Raw genomic sequence first — 24,190 nt, 5'->3', positions numbered from 1 at the left:
GTTTCCATGAGGACATTGCCACAGTCCACTGTCCTGTGGTTCTCTAATGAGAAAAATGGATTGTGAAGCCTGTTCGGCTCCAAAGCCTATGTTGTTGGTTTTCTGTAAAAGTTTGTGTTTACTTATTTTTGTAATATTTCTAATAAGACACGCGGATTCCCTAGCCTTCATTTCACCAGTCCCACTCCTCGGATGTGAAGGAGATTTGACTGTTGGAGGGGCCTTTGGTACAGGGCAAAAACGTGTCACTGCTTCTTATAACCCTGTGATTCAAATCTCTGTTTAGGAAACTCTTGCTTACATGGTGGGCAATGAGCACACTTTCTTGTTTATAGCAAGTAGCTTTGTTTTGGCTAAAACTTTAAAGTCTTATTTTAAAAGCAAGAGCCTATTAAAACAAAGAGCCTATTAAAACACTCCATATTTATGTAAAGTAAAAACAAACACAATTTAATACAAAGTCAAAATAATAAAATGGGGAACTTAAATATCAAATCGAATATAAAAGGTAGACTTCTTAATACTGAGCCCAGTAATTTTTTTATTTCTCTGTCAAAATTTCCTGGCCCTTCTTTAAAGGATAACCTTTAGAGTATGTAGTTTAAAATTGAAAGTATTACTTTTCTTTTGCTGGATCTATTTTAATTATATTTTTTAGGATTATGGTTTTGGCAAATTAGGTAATAGGTTTAAATCTGATTGATGCTGACCCTTCTTTAGAAATTGACTAGTATGTCGGAGCTTTTTAAAAAATGGTTTTTCCTGTATTGCTTGGCACTATGGCATCAGAAGGCAGCCAAGTACATACTATAAAATAAATTGGCTTACTCCTATACAGCTTATCTACTGGTGCAGTTGCGAAGCTAGGTTTAAATATATATATATATATATATATATATATATATATATATATATTTTTTTTTTTTTTTTTTTTTTTACACATATGCACTCAAGTTAATGCCAAGAGAAATAGCCCCATCCTATTTAAAGCTCTGCAACCTTGGTTACAAAGGTAGAGTCTTACCCATTTATTTATTTTTTCAATGATTAGAATACTCATTGGTCATTATATTACCAATAGTTATTTAAACTTGATGTTAGATAAAGCTTTTATATTTTAAAAAGTAAAAATTATTTTCCCTTAATATTTTAAAATAATTATATCGAGAATATATTATCTATAAAATTGGCATATTTTGAATTAGATATAAATAAAATACTTTATTTCTGTTATAAATTAGCTTCCTCATATATTAGTGTCAAATTTCATAGCAGTTAAGTTTATTAACTCTTTAGTTAATTATTTTAATGGTTATTTATCTGGCATTTAGAAAATAACATTTTACATTATTCATAAGAGTGATTAAACATTTGAGGAAACAAGCAAATCAGATTATTATCATATAAATAAGTCCATATGATGTCCAACACTGCTCTCTACTGGCAAAGAAGCAAGTCATAAAACAAACTAGCCTTTAAAGTGGAGGGGGTGGGAAGGCAATTTCAATTAATATTTGAAATGAAGGTAGAATTCCTCAAACTTTAACTCATGTTTCTGAAAAATGCTTATTGTATGGAACATAGTAAAAGAAGTAGAATAAAGTAATGCAGATATCACCTGAGATTCAATTTTAAAAATCTGTATTGTTTTCATTTCATTAGAAAACAGTTGCAGAAAGTGTGGAAATATTAAGTCAAATATGCAATATCTTTTTTTTCTTCTTTTTCCAAGTGAGAGGAGGGGAGATAGAGAGACGGATTCTATCACACACCCCAACCAAGATCCACCCAGCAACCCCCATCTGAGGCCGATGCTCTGCCCATCTGGGGCCATACTCACAGCTGAGCTATTTTTAGGGCCTGAGGTGGAGGCTTCACAGAGCCATCCTCAGTGGCCAGGCCAATGCACTCGAACCACTTGAGCCATGGCTGCTGGAAGGGAAGAGAGAGAGAGAGAGAGAGACAGAGAGAGAGAGAAGGGGAGGTGGAGGGATAGAGAAGCAGATGGTCACTTCTTCTGTGTGTCCTGATCAGGAATCAAACCCTAGATATCCACACGACAGGCCAATGCTCTACTACTAAGCCAACAGACCAGGGCCAAAAAATGAAATATCTTAACAGCATTTTAAATTAAGAAGTCTATAAATATTTTCTATATACTAATGAATATGATGACATTTTTATGTATTTAATTTTAACAAACTGCAGACTCTAAAATACCTGCTGTGAGTACATCTGCTGGGTATTCAAATATATTGAGTAGAGAGATGCATAGTTGGGAATATTTGTATGAATACATAATTAGCTTTTTTTTCCTCTGTATTTGTCAGTCTTAATAGGAGATTTTTTCTCTCTTTTTTTGGCAAGAGAGAGACAGACAGACAGGGAGGGAGAGAGACAAGAAGCATCAACTCATAGTTGTGGCACCTAAGTTGTTTATTGATTGCATTCTCATATGTGCATTGATGGAAGGAGGGTGCTTCAGCTGAGCCAGTGACCCCTTGCTCAAGCCAGTAACATTGGGCTCAAGCCAGCGACCTTTGGGTTTAAGCCAGCAACCATGGTTCACGTCTGTGATCCCACACTCAAGCTGGTGACCCTGTTCTCAAACCGATAAGCCCATGCTAAAGCCGCTGACCTCAGGGTTTCGAACCTTGGTCCTCAGCATCTTAGGCCAATGCTCTATCCACTGTGCCACCACATAGTCAAGTTTAATAGAAGATTTTTAAAAAACATTTTATTGTGTATAAAATCTGTTTAAAATACAGGTCACGTTGTCAAACCTCTTGCTATATAGACTATATAAAACATTTTGAGATTGCTGTCTTACTTTTCATCATCTAATATACTATTTTAAATGTCTCCTTTCTACTTAAAGCTTTCTTATCTGTTCATGTTGCTTAGGAGTCAATGTTTTCATCATTTATAATTCAGCTAGCACTCAAATATATATATGTGTATACACACACACACACACACTCACAATAATGCCCAATCATATATAGCAATTTAAGAGATTTTATTTCTCCTCATTAGTTTGCTTAATACTGTCTGACAAATTACTTTTACTGTAACATATCTTAAAGATAGCAAACAAGCCCTGGCCTGTTGACTCAGCGGTAGAGCGTCGGCCCAGTGTGTGGAAGTCCCTGGTTTGATTCCCGGCCAGGGCACACAGGAGAAGTGCTTGTCTGCTTCTCCACCCTTACCCCTCTTCTTTCTCTCTGTCTCTCTCTTCTGCTCCCGCAGCCAAGGCTCCATTGGAGCAGAGTTGGCCCCAAGTGCTGAGGATGGCTCCATGGTCTCTGCCTCAGGCACTAGAATGGCTCTGATTGCAGCAGAGCAATGGCCTCAGGGAAGTCGAGCATCGCCCCCTGGTGGGCGTGCCGGGTGGATCCTAGTTGGGTGCAAGTGGGAGTCTGACTACCTCCCCGCTTCTAACTTTGGAAAAATACAAAAAACAATAAACATAGCAAACAATATTTTCAATAATAATTACCTCTTGATTATGAAATAATAGTTGGTGCTTATTTTTATTAATACATTTTTCTGTAGTTTTTAAATTTCTTATAATGGACATACATTACTATTAAAATACAAGAGTTTATCATAAGCAAATAAAATTTTGTTGCAGAGTTTCAAAGCTCAAGTATGAAATTTTGTCAGATGCACACTTGTTCTTATATTAGGTCTAATGCCTGATCTTTCAAAAAATGTACTGAAATGAACCTTGCCTATTTAGAGCTATAAAGAAATAATTGATAACATTTTGAAAACCTAAAAGGATAAAAAAATGGCATCAACCATTATCACCTGCCATGGAACAGGATAACTTTTTTGTTTGTTTGTCACCACACTGAAAGATAACACTCTGAATTGACATGCATAAATCAATAAAGTCGATACATCACACTCTCCTCTCATCTTTTTTTTCTTTCTGCCACATGGAGGAGCTAAGACATAAAGTTGCTAAAACATAAAGGCAATTTTTTCTTTTACTCTGTTTAAATAGTTAAACAAACATACCAATGTCCCATTTTATTTCATTTTATTTTTTAAGATTTTATTTATTCATTTTAGAGAAGAGACAGAAAAAGAGAGAGAGAAAGGGAGAGAGAAGGAGTTGGAAGAGCAGGAAGCAGCATCAACTTCCATATGTGCCTTGACCAGGGAAGCCCCGGGATTTGAACTGGCAACCTCAGTGTTCCAGCTCGACACTTTATCCACTGCGCCACCACAGGCCAGGCCCAAATGTTCCATTTTTTATTAAAAATAAAATATTTCTACCAGCAAAGGAACTTTTGAGATTAACTTCTTTTCTCTTCCTTTTTTTAAAAAATTTTATTTAGAAAATTAAATTTAACAGAGGACATTGATCTAAAAGTGTCCATAAGTATAGGTAAAGGTTTCTATAGCATTTGAACTGTTGATTATGTTGTATTCCCATCACCCAAAGTCAAATAATTTTCCATCACCTTATATTTGTCCCTCTTTACATCCTTCTTCCCATCCCCTCTCTCACATATCTCTCCCCCTGGCAACCACTTCACTTTTATCTTTGTCCATGAGTCTCAGTTTTATATCTCAACAATGTCTGCAATCATAGTTCTTAGCTCTTTCTGATTGAATTATTTCACTCAGTATAATGTTCTTAAGGTCCCCCATGTTGTCATAAATGACAATATGTCATCATTTCTTATGGCTGAATAGTATTTCATTGCATATATGTACCACATCTTCTTTATCCAATCCTCTATCAAGAGACACTTTGGTTGTTCTATGTCTTGGCCACTGTGAATAATGCTACAGTGAACATGGGGGTGCTTATGTCTTTACGTACCAATGTTTTCGAGTTTTGGGGGTAGATGCCCAGTAGAGGGATTGCTGGGTCATATGATAGTTCTATTTTTAATTTTTTGAGGGACCACCATGCTTTCTTCTGTAATGGTTGTATTAATTTGCATTCCCACCAGCAGTGAATGAGGGTTCCTTTTTCTCCACAGCCTTTTCAACAGTTGTTATTATCTGTCTTGTTGATAACAGCCAATCTAACAGGTATGAGGTGCTATTTCATTATCATTTTGATTTGCATTTTTCAAATAGCTAGTGAAGAAGCATATCTTTTCATATATCTGTTGGACATTTCTATGTCCTCTTTTGACAGACAGAGAGAGACAGAGAGAGGGATGGATACAGACAGACAGACAAGAAGGAAGAGAGATGAGAAGCATCAATTCTTTGTTGTAACACCTTAGTTGTTCATTGATTGCTTTCTCATATATGCCTTGACCAGGGACTACAGCAAACTGGGTGACCTCTTGGTCAAGCCAGCGACCTTGGGCTCAAGCTGGTGAGCCTTGCTCAAACCAGATGAACCTGCGCTCAAGCCGGCAACATTGAGGTTTCGAACCTGGGTCCTCCACGTCCCGGTCCGATGCTCTATCCACTGCGCACTGCTTGATCAGGCTTCGCATGTCCTTGAGAGAAGTGTCTGTTCAGGTCCTATCTTCACTTTTTAATTGGATTGTTGCTTGTCTGTTGCTGAATTTTGTGAGTTCTTTATCTTGGATATCAGTGCCTTATTTGGGCTGTTGTTTGCAAATATCACCTCCCATGTAGTTGGCTGCCTATTTGTTTTGTTGTTAGTTTCTTTTGCTGTGAAGAAGCTTTTTAGTCTGATGTAGTCCCATTCATTTATTTTTGCCTTTACTTCCCTTGGCTTTGGAGTCAAACTCATAAATTGTTTTCTACCTATGTTTTCTTCTATGTAATTTATAGTTTCAGACCTTATATTTAGGTCTTTGATCCATCTTGAATTAACTTTTGTGCAGGAGGACAAACTGTAGTCAAGTTTCATTCTTTTGCATGTGGCTTTTCAATTTTCCCACCACCATTTATTAAACAGGTTTTTTTTCTCCATTGTATGTTTTTGGCTCCTTTGTTGAAGATGATTTGTCCATATATATGTGGTTTTATTTCTGGACTCTTGATTCTGTTCCTTTTGTCTGTATGTCTATTTTTATGCCAATACCATGCTGTTTTGATTATTGTGGCTCTACAGTATAATCTGAAGTCAAGTACTGTGATACTTCTGACTTCATTCTTTTTCCTCAGGATTGCTTTGGCTATTTGGGGCTTTTTATGGTTCCATACAAACCTGGTGATTTTTTTGGGGGGGTCTATTTCTTTAAAAAATTACATGAGTTTTTGATGGAGATTGCATTAAATTTGTATATTGCTTTAGATAATACAACCATTTTAACTACGTTGATTCTTGCAATCCACGAACATGGAATATTTTTCCATTTCAATGTATCTTTTCAATTTCTTTCAGTAAGGCTTTGTAATTTTCAGTATATATGTCCTTCATATCCTTTGTTAAGTTTATTCCTCGGTATTTTATTTTATTTTATTTTTTTGTTGCAAATGTAAAAGTAATTTTTTTTAGTTCATTTTCTGAAGTTTCATTGTTTGCATATGGGAGAGCAGTAGACTTTTGTATATTGATTATGTATTCTGTAACATTACTGTATTGATTTCTTATTTCTAATAATTTTCTGGTGGAGTCTTTGGGTTTTCTATATACAGGATCATGTCATCTGCAAAAAATGATACCTTTACTTCTTCTTTTCTGATATGGATGCCTTTTATTTCTTTCTCTATTCTGGTTGCTCTGGCTAAAACTTCCTGAGCTGTGTTGAATAAGAGTGGAGAAAGTGGGCAACCTTGTCTTGTTCCTGATTTTAGAGGAAATGCTTTCATTTTGTGACCATTTAGTATGATATTAACTGATGGCTTGTCATATATGAACTTTGTTATAATAAGGTACTTTCCTTCTATTCCAATTTTATTCAGTGTTTTAAATATAAAAGGATATTGTATCTTATTGAATGCATTTTCTACATCTATTGATAGGATCATATGGTTTTTGCTCTTTGTTTTGTTGATGTGGTATGTTACAGTGATTAATTTATGTATGTTGAACCATCCTTTGTGCTCCTGGAATGAATCGCACTTGATAGTGATATATTATTTTTTAATGTATCATACGTATTCGATTTGCTCGTATTTTGTTTAGGACTTTTGCATCTGTATTCATTGGAGATATTGGTCTGTAGTTTTCTTTTTTGTGTGTTATCCTTGCCAGGTTTTGGTATCAGGATTATGTTGACCTTATATTTTTTGGAAGACTTTGAGAAGGATAAGGACCAAATACTCTGAATGTTTGGTATAATTTACTATTGTAACCATCTGGTCCTGGACTTTTATTTTTGGGGAAGTTTTTGATAGTTGTTTCTAATTCCTCCCTGCTTATAGGTCTCTTTAGGTTTTCCACTCCTTCGTGACTCAGTCTAGGAAGATTGTCTAGTTCTAGGAATTTATCCATTTCCTCTAGGTTGTTCAATTTGGTGACATATAATTTTTTATAGTATTCTACTATGATCCTTTGTATATTTATGATGTCTGTGGTAATTTCTCCTTTCATTTCAGATTTTGTTTATATGAGTCCTTCCTCTTTTTTACTTAGTGAGTCTAACCAAGGGTTTGTCAATGTTATTGATGATTTCAAAGAACCAGCTTGTTGTATTAATTTTTTTATAGTTTTTTCTACATTTGAGGTTTTTTTCACTCAGCAGAAATTCCCTTGAGATTCATCCAAATTGTTGCATTTATGAAGAACTCATTGATTTTTATTGTTTAGTAATATTCTATAGTATAGATATACCACTGTGTGTTTAACCATTTACTCACTGAAGGACATTGGGGTTGTTTCCAATGTTTGGCTATTAAAAATAGACCTAGTGTGTAAATTGATGGGCAAATATTTTCTTGAACATACATTTTTATTTCTGTAGGATAAATACCCAAAAAAGTACAATTGCCATCCTTAAGTTCATGTTTTGTTGTTTTGTTTTAAAAGACACCAAACTTTTTTCCAGGGTGTCTGTACTGTTTTATTATATTCCCACCAACAGCAGCATCTGTAATTTTATTTGCTATTCTGACAATCCCAGTTTGTATTAATAATGTAACGTTTCTGATTCTCTTGCCATTTTCTTGAACCACATATCTTACTTCTGTTTGCAGCATCATTTTCTTTCATCTTCCTCTGAAACCTGGCGGCTGCCTGATGACTCATGACTCTGGCTCTCTTCTCAGTCTCTCAGGCCTTCACTGAGATTTCAGGGGTAGGGTTGCCCTACTCTGCACCTTCGACCCAGAGTTCTGCTGCTCTGGCTCCCTTTTGTATACCCAGTTGTGTCTTCTTATCCAGCTGACATGTCAGAGGCTTCTAACCTCAATATGTTTGAGTACATGTTTCATTTCTTCCTTTTATTCACAAAAATGTCACTATTTTTTTTAATTTTTACTTTTGTTAGTTTATTTTTATCTATTTATTTATTTTGAGAAGAAGGACAGACAGACAGGAAGCAAAGACATGAGAAGCATCAACTCATAGTAGTGGCACCTTAGTTGTTATTGATTGCTTCTTATATTTGCCTTGACCAGGGTGCTCCAGCCAAGTCACTGATCCCTTGCTCAAATCAGTGACCTTGGACTTCAAGCCAGCAAACATGGGGTCATGTCTATGATCTTGTACTCAAGCTGGTGACCTCGGGGTTTCAAACCTGGGTCCTCAGCATCTGAGGCAGCATCTATCCACTGAGCCACTGCCTGGTCAGGCAAAAATGTCACTTTTTTAGACAGGACTTTCTTGATTACTTGATCTTAAATATTATTCATACTCTGCCCACTCTATCTGTATTACTCATGTTATTTTTACTTATGCGATCTAAGGTATATTATAAATCTCTCTGTGATCTAGACAAAAAAACTCCAAAAACCTATAGAAATGTTGACTCGCACACACGCACACAACTTCTTACTAGAATATAAACTTCATGAGGATAGGGACACTTTCCCCTGCTGAATGCCGAGCATTCAGTAAATCCTTGACTCATAGTACATTTTCAAAAAAAAATTTTAAGTAATAAATGAATATGTGCAACATTAACTTATGACAGCCTAATTTTTATTTTATCGAAGTATCCATGTTCAGTTTAGAGAGTCAGTCAGCTACTTATTTACTTAATGTAAGAAGCATGATATTCCCAGCTCTTTTCTCAAATCTCAGTTATTGAAGCCATCGCTTTGAACTCTTCTGTGTTCCTCTGTCACTTTCTTCTGTGTTTCTGGATAATCCACTGCACTGCTGTGCCTTGCTTTGTTAATATTTGTAGCGGTTATCAATGCCTTTCTGTCATCCCTTTCTGTTCCATTTTTCTTCTGTTTTATTTTAAATCCTTCTTTTCTGAGGACTGAGTCATGAGAGGTAAATTTTTTGGTTCTTTCCGTATCTCAGTATGTAGGTTTATCTCCTCATTACATGGACACTTGGCTCTAGATCATCTTTTTTCCTCAGAATTTGAAGTGATTTTTCTTCCCTTATTGTTGATATGAACTCTGATGTCATTCATATGCTTGGTTCTTTGTGGGGTCTTTTTTGTTTGTTTGTTTTTCTCTGGGATTTTTTTTTATGACCTTTTCTTTATTTCAGGTGTGTTGATGATGAGCCTAATGTCTTGTGCTTTTGTATAGAGGTTTTCACTCATGACAGTAGTGTAATCTTGAGTTCTTTAGTCTGGAAATTCATACTTTTGTTTTTGGAGAAGTGTTGGATAATGTTCTTCCTTCTGGTTTTCCCTGTTCTCTGTTTCTAGAACTCCTTCCTTATCTAGTTTGGTGTTGAAACTCCTGGAACAGTGGCCTTCACACTTACCAAAATCATGCAGAGGTGTTGTTAACACAGATGATCATGGACCCACTCCCAGAGTTTCGGATTCAATAGAACTTGTATTTATAACAACCTCTTAGATAATGCTAATGCTGCTGTTCAGAAACAGAATTTTGAAAAACACTGTACTAGTCCATTTTAATCTTTTAAAATATCTGGCTTTTTCATTTTCTGTTCCCTTGTCCTGGCCTCCCTTTCCCCAGATATCTAGGTGGATCCTTGCCTTTTTGGCTGATTGCATATCACCTTATGGGCGAGTCTCTTCCAACCATCTTATTTAAAATAGCACAACACAGGCCCTGGCCGGTTGGCTCAGCGGTAGAGCGTCGGCCTGGCGTGCGGGGGACCTGGGTTCAATTTCCGGCCAGGGCACATAGGAGAAGCGCCCATTTGCTTCTTCACCCCCCCTCCTTCCTCTCTGTCTCTCTCTTCCCCTCCCGCAGCCAAGGCTCCATTGGAGCAAAGATGGCCCGGGCGCTGGGGATGGCTCCTTGGCCTCTGCCCCAGGCGCTAGAGTGGCTCTGGTCACGACAGAGCAACGCCCGGAGGGGCAGAGCATTGCTCCCTGGTGGGCAGAGCATAGCCCCTGGTGGGCGTGCCGGGTGGATCCTAGTCGGGCGCATGCAGGAGTCTGTCTGACTGTCTCTCCCCATTTCCAGCTTCAGGGGAAAAAAAAATAGCACAACACAGACACATTCCAATACTTTGCACATAAATCTGCCTCTTCATCTCCGCTGTCTCTCCAGTGCACTTTTTAAATAAAATTTACTCATTTGTATTATATTGTTTATGTTTGGCTCTTTCAACTAGGGTATAAGGTCCATAAGAACAGAGAATTTGCTATGTTCTCTGCTGTATCCTCAAGTCCTAGAATAGTACGTGATAAATGTTAATCACCCATAATTACTTCTTGATGAATTCCCTCAACTCTATCTTCTAATATTTGTTTCAGTGTTTAAATTGCCTGTATCATGGTTTATATTTTTATGAGCTTTCTTTTGTTCTCTGAATGTTGATTTATATAGTCTATTTTAATCATGAATGTAACATATGGACTTTGGATTTTGAGTCATTTTTTTTTTGTCCCTGCTCTCTCTCTCTGATTTTTTTCAAAATTTTTTCTTGTTTGTTTTTTTACTCCTGTTTCTTTGTTTTTCAGGTGAGTGGCTTTCCTCAAATATAGACACACACTTGATATGTTTTTATATTGAAGAAACTGAAAAGCTGGCAGTTCTGTATACATGATCAGGTCTTGTCAACTGGTGATTGATCAGCAGAGGCGGATTAAGATCGGTTGAGACCCCAGGTGCAGAAGAAAATATTGGGCCCCTTAAAAAAAATGAGAGAGGAAATAAAAATACATGTTAACCATATTTTTAAATAAATAAAAAATATTATGTACTATTAATGTTAAAACTGCACACATGAAACCAAACTTGGTGTCATTAGAAAAAAGTGTAGAGTTGGGGTTTTGCGGGGCCCTTCAGGAGTCGGGACTTGGCGCGCTCCCGGGTGTGCCACCGTTCAGTCCGCCTCTGTTGATCAGGTGACCCGCCTGTTTCACATGGAAACCCCACTCTCAGCACAGGTTGGCTCCCTCCCTTTGGGCTACTTTGTTTGCCTAGAGAAGAATCCTTATTGGAGCTTTATAAGATTGGCAACCAGATTCCTGGGATCCAGACTGGGAAAGAGTCTCATGGACTTTCAGTTTCACACGTGGGCTTGGCTTAATTTCTTTATTTTAGCGAGTGCCTAACCTCTGCTCCCAGCCAGGCTTAGCATTTTGCAGTCCAGAGCACCCAGCCCTTGTTTCTTCAGCTAGTTAACAGTTCAGTTGGATTAATCCCTTGGCCATGGCATGATTTAGTTCCATCTTGTATTTTACCCTTCAGGTACCAGGCAGAGTGGAAAAAGATGAGAACCAAAATCCTACTACTAACCCATAGCAATTAGGACAGTATTTCAGTTATTTATGGGCTATATCTTAGATTGTATGTTCCTGGATGTAAGCATTTAAACGTTTAAGAATGTCTTACATCACTATCTCTCAGAATTAGACCCCAAGGCAAAGATTTGGGTGCAGTGATTTATCAAAGGACTGATCCCAGGAGCAACCAGTAAGGGTCTGGGAAAGCAGGACAAAGGGAAGGCATTAAGGAAGAAATCAGTGTCAAGTGGATCATTAGCCTCACCTGGTTGCACTGGAACATCTACATTACAATTTAGTTTACTCCAGCTCCAAGCAAAGGAACTGGGCCTCTGTGCTTCCACGCCAGTCATTGGCTATAGACTATGGAGATATGGGGGGAGCAAAAACTCTGAGGTATTTACAGCTCTCAGTAACAGCAAAGAGACTTCATTGCCCAAGGGAATCCTGAAGGTCTTGAGTGTGAGTCATTACCAGCAAAACCTGGGGAAGAGGGGACCCAGCGCTGACAGCATGGACCCAAGGAGAGCTGAGCAGGCACCGAGGGTGACCACTAAGTCCCTAAATAAAGGAATGGCAATCCTTCCGATCATAAAACTATGCAGTTTAAGAGGGTTGCTTTTCCTTCACCTGTTATTGTAATTGATCTTCAGGAAAAAAATTTTAAGGAGGAAAGAGCATATTCTTCTTTTCTCAAGAGTCAAGTAAGGCAGATTAAGTGACATTTTCAGTGCCTTCAGATTCTAAGCCTAGAATATATTCCAGCATGCTGCAATCATATTTGAGAGTTTTATATAGACACATGGAGTGTATATAAATATGAACTATTTAAGTATCGTGATGACTTTTATTATTTAAAAACACAGAGACTATTATAAGGAATAATCTTTCAGCTGGAAAATTACTTCCATTTAGGTAATCTAACATTTCATAGAAAAATTGAGTTAAATAGTAATGCCCATATTAGATGTCCGTGTACTTTAATTTCCACTGTAAGTCAAGTCTTCTTCCTCTGTTTCATAACCCACATTTTTTTTTTCTTTTTTATCGAGAGAGGGAGAGGGACAGACAGACAGGAAGGGAGAGAGATGAGGCGCATCAATTCTTCCTTGCAGCACCTTAGTTGTTCATTGATTGCTTTCTCAAATATTTCTTGACTGGGGGGATTGCTCCAGCTGAGCCAGTGACCTCTTGCTCAAGCCAGTGACCTTGGACTTTAAGCCAGTGACCTTTGGGCTCAAGCCAGCAACCATAGGGTTATGTCTATGATCCCACGCTCAAGCCAACCACCCCATGCTCAAGCTGGTAAGCCCGTTCTCAAGCTCGCAACCTTGGGGTTTCGAACCTGGGTCCTCTGTGTCCCAAGCTAACCCTCTATTCACTGCACCACCACCTGGTCAGGCACTCAGATGTTTTAAACAAAGCCACTGTGAAAGAAATATGATAAAAAGTTCCCAGAGCACAGCAAGAGGTTGATTCATTTAGAATGTACTTGGGAGTTCTTCCGTAATTTGCTCATAAGGGTCTATTTACATATAATACTTATAACTTGTGACATTTCTGCCAGAGTATGAATATTCTTTCTGTAAATATTTCCAGTAAATCTTATAGTCTGTTATTGACACTTCCCCTTGTTCTAGGTAACAGTCACCTACCAACAACCAGCCTACCTTTGCTCCATGTTTCTGTTAGCACTAGACCACCCACTCAAAAAGAATCTTTCAATTATAAATTCAAAGATGTTGAGAGCATGGATTTACTTAGAACTAAATAGGCCCTATTGTATTAACTACCTTCCTGTCACCCGAACCCTTTATCCTTTCTGGATGATCTAAAACAGTGCTTTTCAAACTTGATGGCACATTAAAATCACCTGAGGAGCTTTAAAATACACAGATGCCCTGGCTCTGCCCCAGACCAAGTAATTAGACTCCTAGGCACTAGTCTAATTTTAAAGGTCCCATGTGATTCTATCATATAACAGTCAAGTTTGAATACACTGATCTAAAACAGAAGAAATGTAACAGGTACATTAGTGTTAGGAATAGATTTGGTTGTCTCCCACCTCTTAGTAACTGGTTTTCAATTCCTTTTTTTTCTTAATTATTCAGTGAGAGTAAGGGAGGCAGAGAGACAGACTCCCTCATGTGCCCTGACCAGGCAAGCCCACTATGAGGCTATGCTCTGCCCATTTAGGGCATTGCTCTGTTGTTTAGCAACTGAGCTCTTCTTAGTGCCTGAGATGGAGTCCATGGAGTCATCCTTGGCACCCGGGGCCAACTCATTCTAATCGAGCCATGGCTGCAGAAGAGGAAGAGAGAGAAGCGAGGGGGGAGGGGTGGAGAATCAGATGGGTGCTTCTCCTGTGTGCCCTGAGTAGGACTTGAATTCAGGACATCCACATACTGGGCCGAGCTTTACCACTGAGCAAACTGGCCAGGACCCTCAGTTCCTTTAAGCTAAGAATTTCTTTATCAATTTTGGTCTTTTTGAAGGCTTAGTTAACAAACTTGAGGTCAAGGTTGGGCAAACAAAATGCCAGATGATATTATATCTAGGCCCTAGTAGCAGTTATTTGGTATAGTTTGAGCTTATTAGAAAAGCAACTGTTGAAGCAAAACCTTTTTTTTTTTTTACCTTAATGTTTATTTTCCATATTTTCAGTTCACCTTTTGTATCTATCTGCCTTCTACTTTTTGACCTGATAATATTTTCTAACTTTGTTTCTTAGACTTTAGTACAAAAGAAAATCCTGTGATGCTTATATAAATATAATTCCCTGGCCCTGCCCTTAAAGGTACTGATTTATTTGACTGAGAAATCTACATTATTATGTTTTAACCTACTCCTTGGGTAATTCTCATGCAGGTGATACGGAGAGCCCATTTTGAAAACTGAGAGTCTAATTTCTTTAGTTGCCATTGTTATTACGTTTTCAAGAATGAAGGAAAGAATAAATGTTATTTAAAAAGATACTGTGACAGCCTGACCAGGCAGTGGCACAGTGGATAGAGCGTTGGACTGGGACACTGAGGACCCAGGTTTGAAACCTCGAGGTCACTGGCTGGAGCATGGGCTCACCAGCTTGATCGCAGTATTGCTGGCTTGAGTGTGGAACCATAGACATGACTCCAAGGTTGCTGCCTTGAGCCTAAGGTTGCTGGCTTAAGATAGAGGTCACTTATTCTGCTGTAGCCCCCTGGTCAAGGCACATATGAGACAGCAATCATAAAACTAAGGTGCCACAATAAAGAATTGATGCTTCTCATCTCTTTCCCCTACTGTTTGTCTTTCCCTGTCTGTCCCTCACTCTGACTCGCTCTCCGTCATAAAAAGGAAAAGATACTATGACATTACTATTCTGTTCCCTTCTATTTTGTGAGCTAATACACAAAAAATACTGTATGTAATCATTTACTATAAAGTATACACACACACATCTATTCAAGAAGTGATGAATTCTGCCTGACCAGGCGGTGGCGCAGTGGATGGAGCTTTGGACTGGGATGTGGAGGACCCAGGTTGAGACCCCGAGGTCGCCGGCTTGAGCATGGACTCATCTGGCTTGAGCAAGAAAGGCTCACCAGCTTGGACCCAAGGTCACTTGAGCAGGGGGTTACTTGGTCTGCTGAAGGCCCGTGGTCAAGGCATATATGAGAGAGCAATCATTGAACAACTAAGGTGTCGTAAACGAAAAACTGATGATTGATGCTTCTCATCTCTCTCTCCGTTCCTGTCTGTCTGTCCCTATCTGTCCTTCTCTCAGACTCTCTCTCTGTCCCTGTAAAACAAACAAACAAACAAACAAAAAAACCCAAAAAACAAAAACAAAACAAAAAAAAGAAGTGATGAATTCATGACTCACTTTTGTGGTGTAATTGGTAGTATGTAACAAAAAAAGTCTTTGGGAAACTATATATACTTAATGACTTTAATAAGTATTTGCTAATTATATAGCAATATTTTATAGACTGAAATATGCACATTTTAATTCTAATTGGTCATGACCATTTATGATATTGGACTTCTGTTTAGGAGGTATTATGTCTCCAGAATAGAAGATTTTATTGCAATGTGTTAAGTATTATGAAACTTTTTTTTGATAGATCAGGTTTTTACTAAAAACCTTAAGGGATATTTGAAAATATAGATAGTAAAATAGATTATGTTTTATTTTTTAGTGTAGTTTAGCTTGTTTTGGTGGATGGTATAGATTATTTTAAAAGTTTGTATATACATTTTTTATGCTATTTGAGTGTCATAATTAGAAAAACAAAGAAGAATGTTTATTTGAGGTTAAATTCTAATAAACAATGTAAATATCTTAAAATATACTAATGACATTTAAAGAAAGTAACTAATATAAGCATTTATATGTTTAGTATTTACAGATACTTTTTTCATTTTTAATGTGTTTTCAATTTTGAGATCAACTTTATTTCTTTGAGCTCAATGAAATAACTTTCTTTTTAGTTAAAGTTTTCTTTCCAGTAAACATCTACAAGTGAAATATTTAGAAAAATCTGTTTACAAAAAATCTTTGTATAATAAGTTTATATGATTAAATAGCATACTGACATTTTCATATAATTTAAAATAATATAAATTAATCACTTTTCTGTTTAATGAGGATTTAGATTTGCATTACTGTCACATCATTCTGTTACGCCATGTTATATTGCAAAATGATTTAATGACATGTGTTGTAGTAAAAAGCCTGTGTCTCACAAATGACCATTTTCAGTTTCTTGGCAGTACAGAAGTAGAGCAGCCCAAAGGAACAGAAGTTGTCAGAGATGCTGTAAGAAAACTAAAGGTAGGGAAAGCCCTCCAAAGAAATGTTTAGTGTATTGTTCTTGTGTTAAGTCATCAGTAGATTGATGGAAATTCACAGCATAAATAACTTTGTGGTAGATATGACTTCATCCTGTTGAAAATGGACTATTGAATATGTATCACCAGACCAAGGAAAAATATTTAATAATATGTTTGTATACATAATTTTCTCAATATGGCAATGTAATGAGTTTTGACTTTCAATAGGTTGCCTTTAGTTTACTCGGACAATGTGGACTCATGCCCTAACTCAGTGGACACTTAAGTTGCTTCCATCAAAATTCTCATTAAGCCTGACCTGTGGTGGCGCAGTGGATAAAGCGTTGACCTGGAATGCTGAGATCACCCGTTCTAAACCCTGGGCTTGCCCGGTCAAGGCACATATGGGAGTTGATGTTTCCTGCTCCTACCCTCCTTCTCTCTCTCTCTCTCTCTCTCTCTCTATCTATCTATCTCTCTCTCCCTCTCTTCTCTAAAAAATGAATAAATAAAAATAATTAAAAAATTAAAAAATTCTCATTAAGAAAATTTAACATACCACTACAACAACAGGTCCTAGAATAACATCATTTTGTTCAGTGTTTTGTTATGAAGTTGATGAAATTGCATACAAACTTCACTGTTGTTTCTATCAATTAATTTTAGTCCATGGTAAAATTGGTCTCATTATAAATCATTTTTCCATTGCTTGAAGAAGCTTTTTACAACATTAAGTACAGACTTACTTTACTTTGTTTATGCAGCTAATTGTTATTCTCTGTAACTGCTTTCACAAAATTATTTATTTATTTATTTATTTATTTATTTATTTTTGAGAAACAACTCTCACTTTGATTTAGGACAGTTAGGCTTCAGATCATGCAAGGCAAAGTCATGGATAGTAAAAAGTATTACTTTGCTTTGAGAATGTTGCATCAGGCAGATTCTGATTAAATTGAGGAAAAATTAAAATTGGATGGCTTGTATTCTGGGTGAAGAAATAAAAGTAAATAATATTTTTATTTATTAATTTTAGATGCGGATATTTTACTCAGTGTTTTAAGAAAATATGCTAAAAAGTCTCAAGATGATATTACTCCCATTGGAAAAAAACTAGCCAACTATTTCTTTTCATTACTCATTAGATAATGATTCAGACTTGATATTCTTTGCCCAATACTTTTAAGCACTAATGGAAATTTTAAAAGTCTCACAGTTTATTGACAATGCTTAGAATTAGATTCTATTTCAATGATCAGAATGTTTCACACTCCAGGCATGAGTCCAACTTCACTAGAATCAGAATGTTTTATAAAAGAATAATGGTATTTACGCTTAATGTTTCTTTATAACTAGGAGTTCCTTCATTCAGTCTACCCAAATCAAAAGTATTCAATTACATAATGGCTAGATAAAACATAAAGAGATATTTGAAATGAAATACTTTAGAAACAAAGATAGTTTTTATATACAGTTTGCTGAGAAAGTAGGTTTATAGTTGTTTGTGTGGAAAATAATACAATAGCCCTGGCCAGTTGGCTCAGTGGTAGAGCATCAGCCTGGAGTGTGGAAGTCCTGGGTTCGATTCCTGGTCAGGGCACACAGGAGAAGTGCCTATATGCTTCTCCATATTCCCTCTCTCACTTCTATCTCGCTCACTCTCTTTCTTCGCCTACTGCAGCCATGGCTCTATTGGATTAAGTTGGCCTCAGGTGCTAAGAAGAGCTCAATTGCTGAGCAATGGAGCAATGCCTTAGATGGGCAGAGCATCGCCCCTTAGTGGGCTTGCCAGGTGGATCCTGGTCAGGACACATGTGAGAGTCTGTCTCTGCCTCCCTTCCTCTCACTAAGAAAAACAAAACAAAACAATACAATTAAAAAATAATAATATAAGAATAAAATGTTTTGCATACTCACAACTATAAACCTACTTTTGCCCCACGCTGTGTTTTTGTGAAATTTTATGTACAATTCCTTTGTAGTTTTGTTTAGAAATGTACTCTGTTAAGAAGGGATTGTGACTTACAATAAGATAAGATAATAATTATGTGATGTTTTAAATGTGTGTTTTAAAATGCACAGTCAGTTGATAGTAGTGTCATCTTTCAAGTACCTTCCAGAGTAAGTATGTATATAACAAGCAATCTTAACTCAGCTGATTGCAAAAATTTTGAAGATGAGAATAGCATATCTGAGGGTAATGATTCAGGAACCAATGAAAATAAATAAAACAATGTTTTTAATGTATTTTTAATTTGTATTTTTTTGTGTGTGTGTGTTGTGTGTGTGTGTGTGTGTATTTGTCGGAGGCTACAACTCAAAGTATATGAGTATTTACATTTAAAAAAAGATTTTAGACCCTGGCTCTTCTTTAATTCTGCTGTCATGTAAAAGTGGCCAGAAGATGGTGCTATGGTTCTACCAAAAATAGAGAAATTTGCTCATTAACTCTACTTTGTGTATTCATCTCCCATTTTAATTTCCTGCCTTTTTTTCTTAAACATTTGTATTCTGACTGCTTTTTTATCCACCACAGCATAATGTTTTATTTTATTTGCTATATAAGGTAACATTTTTGGTCATTTTGTAAAGTTATAATTTATAAATTCTTAAACGTAATAATCTTTGTAATTGTTGAAATTTTTACTTTAAAAGTCTGTATTTAACAAAACAACATATTTTCTATTTCTTGATTATGTTTTAGCCTAAGATTTAAGAAAATTCCAAAATGTAATAATATAAAAATTCTTTCAATTTCTAATACCAGTGTTATTGTAATGAATTTAATTTTTTAAAGTTATTTACTTATTTTTATTAATACAACTAGAATAAAGTTTAGAAGAGTCCATATGAATCATAAGCAAGGAAGGTGGCATCAGGAATAACCCTTGAGTTCCGTTCTATCTAGGTCCAGCAGTTTTTTTCACTCAACTTTACTTTCTCTGTGTAACATGACACTCTGGTTTGTTTCTTTGTTTTTATGATCACAACAAGTCTAGTTAACATCTATCATCATATTTGGTTGCATTTTTTTCTTATGATGAGAACTTTTAAGATCTCCGCTTAGCGACTTTCAAATATGCAGTATAGTATTTTTAAGATAGTCACCATGCTGTACATTATATCCCCATGCATGACAATCTGCATTTATCTTCATAACCAGTTATTTCATTAGTAAAATTATTGGAGCTTAATTTAATTACAGACATACATACATAGCTGATGTTGCTGTTGGATTATTAGAAACGCTTTAAAATATATTAAGAAATAGAAAACTACATAGAGGAATAATAGCTCAGAATATTTGGCCCAAAGCAATAAATTTACTAATTTTCTTGCCTGATAATATACATATCATTGGTAATAAAGTTAGAATTTATTTATTTATTTTTAATTCAGTGAGAGGAGAGGAGGCAGAGAGACAGACTCTCACATGCGCCCAGGCTGGGATCCACCTGGCAGGCCCACTAAGGAGTGATGTTCTGCCCATCTGAGGCGTTGCTCTGTTGCTCAGCAACTGAGCTATTCTTAGTGCCTGAGGCAGAGGCCATGCAATCATCCTCAGTGCTTAGGGACAAATCACTCCAATCCAGCCATGGCTGTAGGAGGGGAACAAGAGAAAGATAGAGAGAGAGAGGCAAGAGGAGAAGGAATGGAAAAGCAGATGGGTACTTTTTCTGTGTTCCTTGACCTGTAATTGAACCTGGGACATCCACACACTGGGCCAATGGTCTACTACTGAGCCAGCCAGCCAGGGCTAGAATTCATTTTTTAAAAGTCCTATGAGAAATGAATAGAAATGAATGCATGATGACGACATTTAAAATATCTACGTTTTCTTTGTTCCACTTACTGGCGACATGTATTTAACCGAGTATTTTATATATTTCAAGTAATACTTCATTCTTTCTCATCATGTTATGATGGTAAAGGCTTGTTGCTGTTCATTTGTTGCATCCAGATATCTCCAGGATGCTTACGCATGATCGCTTTGAATAATATTTATTGGATTGTTATATGCAAGTTTTAGTGGTAGGTCACCATCTAGACATCCAAGAAATTAATCCATTGAAGCTAAAATGGAGAGAAATTTGCAGAGAGACTCTTCAAGCATTAACATTCAAATAGTAAATAGAGAGGAAAAAAGACTATAATGTGAGTAAGAATGATGAGCATGTCTTCCACATGTAGGTTCCCATGTGTGTTTTGGAGCACAGTTAAGAGGTCTGTAAGTAGAAAGAGAGATTTAAAGTTAGAGCATGCAAACTATAGAATACAGTAATCTTAATTTTGAGGGGAAAAAATGGGGTAAACAAGAATGTTGTACTCTGATTTAAAACTATAGATTGAATAATTATAACCTTAGGCATAAATATCTTGCAACATCTGTGCAACAGCCAAAGGCCAATAACCAAGATAAACTTTGATATACGTGAAAATAGAACCGAGAAGTCTATTTTTTTTAATGCAGAAAATGTGTTGTGTAAAAGAAAAGAGTTATTTAGTAGTAGGTAGCTGAAAATCTAGGTTCTAGACCTGAATGCTTCAGATCTATTTTAGGATCAAGGCATTGCTTTGGATGACCTATGACAATTACTTATTTTGATATGAAGCAGAGGAAAAGGTTTCACAAATCCTAGATCAGATATTTTATGTTTATTTTTCTTTATCTCATTCTCTGTTGCCTTTTCCCTTCCTCCCTTCTTTGTTTTTTCTACCTCCTGCCCTTACTTCCTTTCTTCATTCTTTCTTTCCTTCTTTTTCCTGGCAGAAAAGAAATAGCTCAACAAATAAGTTGAATAATAGTGATTGTTGCTCTGGCCAGATAGCTCATTTGGTTAGAGTATCGTCCTGAAGCACAGTTGCGTGTTTGATCCCCAGTCAGGGCACATATAGGAACAGATCGATGTTCCTGTCTCTCTCTCTCTAAATTCAATAACAATTAAAAAAAATTAAAAAAATATTAGTGGTTGTTTTGTGATAGGCATTTTGGAAACTAAAAGAGGTCACAAGAATGGTTGTGTCCAGATGTGGAAAAGGCCTCAAGAGCCACTGCTTATTGTCTGTTTCTGGAAAAAATCAGCCCCTGAGAAGCCAGCTTAAAATGCTTCTGCAGCCCAAGATGGAATGGCTTTGTTCAGATATGCTCACGTAGATGGATTTATTTTGTAAGCCTTCACATGTGAACTTCCCCAAATTGTTTTAATTATGCCAATACAGGAAGGAGATTATGAAGGGAAAAGAAACAAAACTAATCTTTCTGTGTGTGAGAGCTGGGATCATTTTAACGATTTTCACAAAAGCAGAAGTTTCTTAAAGGCCACACAAAAAAAGGATAATTCTCTGACATGAATTAGTTGAATTCATGTGCAGAATGTAAGAATGCTTGTTACAAAAAAGAAAAAAAAAACAAACAAAAAAAGGAAGTGCCTGCATTCATAAAACAATAGAACAGGGCAGACAACAAGCTAAAAATTTATCCCACCCAAAGTGAAATAAAATAAATAGTACTCCCCCCGCCCTTCATATCAAGGCAGACAATTCAAGGCATTTGTGTGTGCATTAATGATATTATTCTCCGTGGCAGCGCAAGGCCATGAAAAGAGAAAAAAGCCTTTAAGGCACTCTCTGCTCCAGGATTGAACCATGTATGTATTCACATCTGCCCTAAATTAGAGACAAATGCACAATGCAAATAAATGACACACAGAAGAGAACTGAAACCCTACCCTGCCTTGTGTGTAATCTATTTGAGTCAGGTTAGGATGATCCATATGCTGAAAAGATGTTATATAAGGAAGTAACATTTTGAAAGCCCTAAGAGAGGGGCAAGAAATCTGACTCTTTCAACAGTTTTTTTTTTTCTTCTTGTTCTTATTTCTTAAAAAGGAAAGTTGAGGGAGGGAGAAAAGAAGGAATGTAGGGTAAGAATAGCACAAATCAAGATACTCAATGAACTTTGAATTTCAGTTAGTGAATAATTTTTTCATGTAATTATTTCTCAAATATAGCATGGGGTATACTTATCCTGAATAGCATATATATGTTATATGTGTGTGCACATACAGAGTGTGTACATGTATTCTAAAATAAAAAGGTTTTTTTAAAATTATTTATTGTTTAGTATTCAAATTTAAGTGGGCTCCTGTAATTTTTTTTTCTGGTGCTAAATCTGGCAGTGTTAGCAGAAAGGCAGATATTCTGTATATTAAGTACATGACTTCTGACTTTGTTTTTGATTTTGTAACAGAACCTACAAGCGTTTGCATACATTTACTAATTCAATAAGAAGATCCAATAAATACAAGTATTTTAGAAAGTCTATTTTTTTAAGACGCTTACTATATTTGCAATTCTAGACTTAGTCTAGTCTCGAGTACTCTATTTTAGCTGGGATAATTACTTCACTTCTTAGCTTGACTTTGAATATGGTAATCTGTCTCCTTTTTATCTATCGATTTGATTGGGTAGAATGGCATACTAAATGAGGTCTCTAGAAATGGCAACGATGGCATATCCAGCTCCGGTGGGTGCAAGTTCTCTAACAGTATTAAAAACAAAAGATTCACAGGACAAAAAGATTGACCTCTGCTTGTCTTCCCTCAAAGAGTTTTTATCTTTTCAATTGGTATGGATATAATTTTTTAAATCATGAAAGAAGTACATTAAAAAAAATTTTTATGTTATTGGAAATCAATCTGACTTTAATAATAGCACTGGTAAATTAGTATGTATATATTTGTATTCATTCTTCATAGAAACAATTATCATTTTGTGAATAATTTTTTATTTGTAGTTCGCAAGACATATCAAGAAATCTGAAGGGCAGAAAATTCCTAAAGTTGAGTTGCAAATCTCAATTTATGGAGTAAAAATTCTAGAACCCAAAACAAAGGTAAGGCTTATTTTTTTAATGTTAGATTACACTCTGATCCTGAATTGTAATTATATTTCTATTTTAATAAATACTATACTTAAAATTTGTTACCAGCTGAAACTGTTTAGTTCTCAATTAATGATCATTTCAAACTATAGGCTTTTAATTGGGAAAAGGAACTTTTGGGATTGCTTTCTGAGTGGTATGTTCTTCAGCTTGTGTTTGGGATGTTATAATTCATACTAAGTGCATTTAACAGTATTTAGTTTTGTATTTAGGAATTTTTTTTATGTGCTGTCAAAGAGATGCATACAATGTGGTTCACTGAATATGAAAGCTGTGTATTATTTCTTAATGTCCTGGACTGACTTACTGCCTGTAGACATAATCAGTATGTATAATATTATATTACCAGGGCTGCCATAATAAATACCACAGACCTAATGTCTCAAACAACAGAAGTTTCCCTTTTCGCTGTTCTGGAGTCTGCAGTCGGTCCTCTGAGGCTTCTCCTATGGCTTGCAGATGGCTGCCCTTTTGCTGCCTCTTCATGTGGTCATCCGTGCATGCACACCCCTGGGGTCTCGGTGTACCCAGCCTTCTTCTCTAATGACGACACCAGTCAGATTAGAAAGAAGCACCCTTCATGGTCTCATTTTAACTTAATCATCTCTTCACCTCTTTCAAGTTTTATCTCCAAAGATAGTTACATTCTGAGATATGGGGATATGGGGGGAGGGGAGGGTGCTTAAGGGTTTCACAAGAAATTTGAGGG

The 24,190-nt window shown here is 36.3% G+C and overlaps 1 protein-coding gene across 7 annotated transcripts in view; it reads left to right on the top strand.

Moving 5' to 3' along the window:
* Positions 1-24,190, top strand: part of GULP1 (GULP PTB domain containing engulfment adaptor 1) — a 269,578-nt gene that overhangs the window by 197,357 nt on the left and 48,031 nt on the right. For all 7 annotated transcript variants that reach the window (XM_066280961.1, XM_066280956.1, XM_066280959.1 and 4 more), the window contains 2 exons: positions 16,468-16,539; positions 23,335-23,433. In XM_066280961.1, the coding sequence (XP_066137058.1) occupies positions 16,468-16,539; positions 23,335-23,433 (171 nt within the window). The remainder of the gene's footprint in view (positions 1-16,467; positions 16,540-23,334; positions 23,434-24,190) is intronic.

Source organism: Saccopteryx bilineata, chromosome 5 (assembly GCF_036850765.1).
Source record: "Saccopteryx bilineata isolate mSacBil1 chromosome 5, mSacBil1_pri_phased_curated, whole genome shotgun sequence".
In the NCBI taxonomy this organism is placed as follows: Eukaryota; Metazoa; Chordata; class Mammalia; order Chiroptera; family Emballonuridae; genus Saccopteryx; species Saccopteryx bilineata.
Note: the sequence above shows the minus strand (reverse complement) of the source record. Positions and strands in the feature narration are given on the sequence as shown.